The sequence below is a fragment of the Sinocyclocheilus rhinocerous genome, unplaced genomic scaffold, assembly GCF_001515625.1.
Source record: "Sinocyclocheilus rhinocerous isolate Xijiao unplaced genomic scaffold, SAMN03320098_v1.1 scaffold513, whole genome shotgun sequence".
Classification (NCBI taxonomy): Eukaryota; Metazoa; Chordata; class Actinopteri; order Cypriniformes; family Cyprinidae; genus Sinocyclocheilus; species Sinocyclocheilus rhinocerous.
Window position 1 is genome coordinate 1,049,704 of NW_015656019.1, and position 6,055 is coordinate 1,055,758.

Here is a 6,055-nt window from a genome sequence, read left to right on the forward strand (position 1 = left end):
TATGTCACCCCAAAATTTTGAATAGTAGTGAATGGTATATTATAATCTTATTTTCTTTTTTAAAGAAAGTGGAGATTAAAGCAAATATACCTTCAGCTGGATTCATTGCAGCATCGTGAAGCAATGTGGCAACACATCCAGCGGCCCCTGTAACACATACCCTCAGACATTAGCACCAAAATTAGAGCATGCACACAGAGTGGATAGTGACTGGACTCAAAATACAACAATCAGAAATACAGACGGATCAGATGACAGTCAGAGAAAAACTGTGTCCTGAACAGCCACCAAATACCCCCTATGATTCAACAGAGAGAGATTAGGGATTGACTGGATAAACTGGGGAATGTAAAATCAGGAGAAAGAGTCTTTTGTTCAGGATACTGGCATTTACTTCACTCATCGTGCCTGTTTTATGGTAAGAAGCAAAAACTGCTGCAGCTTCAATAATAATTTTCATTCCTTTTCAGGCAATTCTACTGGTAAATGGTGATATGGCAGCAGTTACTCACCACCCTTTCACTCTGACCTGGAGGAAAGAGAAAGAAAAGAGACACTACACAAAAACACCAACAATGACTTTCACTATGAGCTCTGAAGTGGAGGATAAGCCTAAATACCCATTACAGCACAATCTGACAAATACAATAAAATATAAATCCATAACACATCCATAACCCAATTTTCTATTACTCTGCACATTAGAAAAGTTAGAAAAGCTTATATTAGATTACACAGACGAACAGCAGGCCAGTTTAGCTTGCATAGTGACATTACTGTAGGTTTAGCTTTTAAGGTATTTCAACAAAGCTAGCGATGCTATTCAGTTAAATTTATCATAAAGATTTGCACTGATTTGTTTGTCAGATGTTAAATATACAACCTGAAGGTAATTCATTAAAACAAAAATAATAATTTAAGCAATTAAAAACATGGATTATTTATTGCAGTGCATTGTATGTTCAAAGATTTACTACCCACATGATCTTCTCTTTATTTATAGCTGCTCTCATGATATCAGAGACCGGCATTTTTGGCTATTTTGGGATTTGACCTCATACTAGAAGGACATTTTTAAAGAGGTAGATGTTTGAGTAATACATGATTCATACAAATAACATAGTCACTGCCAAATAGCTAGTTCCAGAATGTTGATGGCTTTAAACCACTGCTGAACTTCACTTAATTTTGATGCTGTCATTGCTACTAATATGTTAATAAAGTTGAAAAGGTCTTCTGAAAAAGCAAAAAAGAACACATTTACTGACTGCACTATGTAGAAATGTGCCGGCGAGAGAATTAGCAGTGCTGATGGGCGGGAAAACTGGTACCGTTCGCCAAATGACTGTTCGCTCCTGGATGGATGATATCACCGAGGACCTTTTTCAACCTTTCGTAACAGGCGAAGTACAGTGCGTGGGCTGGCCCCGCCCCTACAGCTGTAACATTCAGACCCCTGATTGGCCTCCAGATTCCCTCCGTCCTCACGATTCGCCACAAAGCGTCCATCACGTTACGGTAGCGGGCAGCTGGCTCTGGCTGAAGGCTCTGCATGCGCGTCTGCAACAAAGAACAATTGTTTAAACTTACAAGCCCTACTATGTAGATTAAAGTATTAGTATAAATACAGGTATTAAAAACTTTCATTAAAAATTTTCAGTTCAGATTTGTTCTTGGACTTAATGATATTTTTTTTAAAAATAAAAAATAAATAAATACATAAAAAAAAAAAATAGCATGCAGTGAATTTCTTTCATTTCAACCCATTCTGATGCTTTCAAAACTATTACAAACTATTCAATTACAACAAAACATATTTTAGACAGCTAGCAAATATTACATTGTTGATATTTGAATCAGCAGGATTTGCAAAAAAATTTTTTGCTTCATTTTTCAGCATTTTTTCATAAAAACTTATAGAAAAAAAATGTTAGAGAAGTTTACATTTGCAATAATAATAAATCAAAATAATAAAATAAAAATATAATTAAACTATATCAGGCCTGCAAAATCAGCAAGATATTTTATTTTTTATACTACATTTTTCAGTATTTTTCACATAAATACTTACATTTGCAAAAATAAAACAGAATAAAGTACAAATGAAAAAATAAAATAAAAACATGACGAACAAACATACTGTGACGAATCGATGCATCACTGGCCCAATAGGGCAAGTTTCCTCCTATTTATTTATTTTTCATTTATTATCTCAAGCCTGCAACAAAATATATATCAATGCAACACACACATACACACAACATAGTGAAAAAAATAATTTAAGTAAGTGTGAATATTTATTAATTTTACATTGAAAGTAAATCAACTTAAAACACACCATAAAAACAACACAGTAAAAAACAACAACAACAACAACCATGACAGAATAAAGCTTTGCAAACAATGCATCACAAAGCCAAGTCATTGGATCTGTAGATCAGAGCTGAAGTTTGCAGCAATAAGGTCAAACAGGGAGGGACATAATCTAACCACCTAACCTGCTTTTCCAGCAGACCTACAGTATCACCGGACATACATGAGAATTGTGGATGTAATTCAGTACCTGTAACCAGCTTCTACAGAAACACTGGCATTGATTCAACAGGGAAACAATGTTTGTACTTAGTACTTAGTAATGTACTTGGTTGCACAACACATTTTGTAGAGTTACATTGTGGCCTTGAACCTATACCAAAAAAGTCATGTTTGAACTGACATGGTCAGAGAGGCTGAAAAAGTTCAGAACAACAGCTGCAAGCCTGCAATGTGGTGAAATTTAAGATGCCTGCTGTGGTTGCATGAGTAACAGTATTCCTGTAAGGAAACAATACTTCCATAAAACGCCCGGGAAATAATCATATTTGCCAATAAATGTGTGCAAACTACGCCTAAAGCCAGTTCCTCATGACGGGAGTGAGGAACTACAACCTCCAACAGATAGTTTCAAGACTGCTCTTGAAATGCTCAGGGTTGCAAAATGGGCCAGGGAACAGAGACAAAACTGATCAGACAGAAGTGATCTTTTATTACAACGAGTTACTGAATTTCTACCAAGAAACAGCCAACTGAGATTAAGGTGTCCAATTTGAATACAAGAACACCGTTTAAAATGGAGTAGAAAAGTGCGAGGTTTCTAAAAAATAATGAATAGAGAAAAATATATAGTCTACAACAAGGTTTAATCTGGCCACAGAGGAACACAACTGGGTTGTCTGATATAAAGAGACGTAATCCCCGAAACAGAGCATCCCACTTGCGCAATACGGAAATATTTGCCAAGTGTGCTACTTATCTTTGTCAACCTGGCAACCATGTGCACACGCGCTCTCTCTCCACTGTGGATAAACACGCTTGCTTTGTGGAAAACACCGGTTAGCTTGCAGTTTAGCGATCTCTACTTCAATATTCTATTCTCAGAAAAGTGTGAATTATCAAGTGTTCATTTATGAGAGAGAGAGAGAGAGAGAGAGAGGGTGTGTATGTATGAATTACCTCCGTTTTGCCGCGTTTCTCTATTAACAGCGAAGTTGTGGCTTTAATTGCTTTAGAAACGATGATGTTACCAGCTCCTTGTTGAGAAAGATAATGTAGCTCTTCAGCGATTAAGCTATTTTATTGATAAAATTGCGGGGCAGCGCTAAAAAGTTTGTCTAAACCGGTTTTTATACAGTCTATGGTCTAATCGCGATAAAGAATGTCTGTTCGCGCGCGCAGCGTGAGTGACTAAACGTGTGTGCGTGAGGTACAGTGAAGACAGTGCATTAGTTTAGAACTCTTCTAATTTTTATTTTTATTTTTTAAACGTAGAGAGTGTGTGTTGATTTGTGCAATGATAACCTACCAGCAATGTTAAGATGATTTTAATATATTACAATGGGTACATTACAATAAAAATTTATTAGAACGAGTACATTATTATTTATGGGCTTAAAAACAAGATGCAAACAATCAGAATATTGTACCTGGTGGGGAGTGCACAATGTAAACATGAAACATATGCCATTACCTATATTGTACTGTGGTACAGTTATGGAAGCCCTTCATAATGCAGAGGTCAACTGCCTGTTCTGCCAATAGTTAGCAATGGCCCTATGGTATGCAGTGTTTAATAAACAGTTGTTTTACTAAATTCTGCTGAGGTGAAATTCAGTGCAGTCCTGTATCGTGATACGTATCGTATCGTGGCCTCTATATCGTGATATGTATCGTATCTTTGCTGGTGATACACAGCCCTACTTTGCAATATTTGCATACTCTTCTTTGCAGAACTGCTCAAGTTCAGTTAAATTTGATGGTGACTGTTTGTGGACTGCAGTCTTCAAGTCATTCCACAGATTTTCAGTGGAGTTTAAGTCTGGGCTCTGACTAGGCCATGCAAGGACATTCACCTTTTTCTCCATCAACCACTGTGTGCTCAGTTTTGCTGTGTGCTTTGGGTCATAGTCATGTTGGAAGGTAAACCTTCTTCCCAATGACAACTTTCTGGCAGAGGGCAGCAGATTTTCCTCAAGAATGTGACGGTATTTTGCCCCATCCATTTTTCCTTATCCTGACAAGTGCTCCAGTTCCTGCTGCAAAGAAACACCCCCATAACAGGATATCACCACCTCCATACTTTACTGTTGGAATGCTGTTATTTGGATGGTGAGCTGTATTGTATTTCCCCCAGACATATTGTTTGGTGTTGAGGCCAAATAATTAAATTTATTAATTATTAGAACACACTAATAATTGGGGGTTGGGGCCCAATTATTATATTTAAAAAAAAAATATATATTATTATTATATTAATTCATGATATTAATTTAAACAATTATTATCAAACAATTATTTAAACTGCATGTTTTCTGCGTAAAAATAAGGGTCGTTTTTGGCTTTTTCCTTCCCACGGTACTACCGTGCACTCGCGGTACTCATCATTATTGTAGGTTGCCAAGTTGAGGGGACAAATGGGTTGAAATTTTTATGTGTCGATTGTGTGAGAAGGATGCGTTTCATACAAGATCTGGCAACTGGGCAACCTTGGAATTTGTTGTCGTGATTATTCATATAATGAGGTTTGGCCCATACAAATTACGGGAGTTTTACCGGAGGCGAATGTAGCAAACATATAAAATACACCCAGTGGGATTTTTTTTATAGAAAGATTAAAAATACTGGAAAATATTTAAACGGGGTAACAGCGGGATAGAATGGCAAAATACGGGAGAATCCCAGGAAAAACGGGAGGGTTGACAGGTATGTTTTAGTCTCATCTGCCACAGAATCTTCAAGGTGCGTTTTCTATACCCACTGTATGCACAATGCATTGCTTTTATCTATTTAATTTTTTGGGGGGACTGAAATCATGTTTTTTTTTTTTTGTACTGTCCCTATACAAATAAATGAATTATGGACTGCACATGTGCTGTAGTTACTTTCTGATTATCTTCTCTAAACAGGGGCAATGTGCAGTGTGCCACACTGTGTGTTCAGAGATATTAACTTGACCTTTGTGTGTAAACAGAATAGGGCTGAAATGATTAGGCCTAGTTGACATCAACAACGTCGAGACAAATATTTTTCTTGTTGAATAGTCGTTTGATCTCATTTGATCTGATGTAAGGGCCTGCAGTAACGCGGTTTGACCAGTGTGGTGCTGTCGTGAAAGAGATGAGAGATGCGTTTGGAGGAATATGTAAATATGTGCTGCATATTTTCTTCTCAATAATGAAATAAACACAACAAAAACTGACAGCGGTGAGAAAGCAGCAGTTAAGAAAGTATCTAATAGGCCTGGGCGATAAAACGGTATCGATATCTATCGACGGTACACCTTCATCGATAATGATATAAAAAATGTTCGATATAGCGCACGATATAGGCACATGCTATGAATGACGCAGACAGCTCACACAAACACGAACACATGCTGAATTGAGTGCTGTGCCTGCCTGTGATGAGGAGATTGTGAATTAAAAAAATGAATATTAGTCGAATTTAAAATAAACATTTGCATTTGAATGCAAAAATGGTACAATCGAATGTTAGGAGTGCGTCAGGGAGCGTCATCAGT

The 6,055-nt window shown here is 37.0% G+C and overlaps 1 protein-coding gene across 1 annotated transcript in view; it reads right to left on the minus strand.

The window, feature by feature from the left end:
• LOC107719215 (mitoferrin-2-like) overlaps positions 1-6,055 on the minus strand; it is a 14,343-nt gene that overhangs the window by 4,580 nt on the left and 3,708 nt on the right. Inside the window, exons 2-3 of the mRNA XM_016526588.1 lie at positions 1,332-1,560; positions 91-147 (exon numbers count right to left, since the gene is read on the minus strand). Of these exons, the coding sequence (XP_016382074.1) occupies positions 91-147; positions 1,332-1,560 (286 nt within the window). The remainder of the gene's footprint in view (positions 1-90; positions 148-1,331; positions 1,561-6,055) is intronic.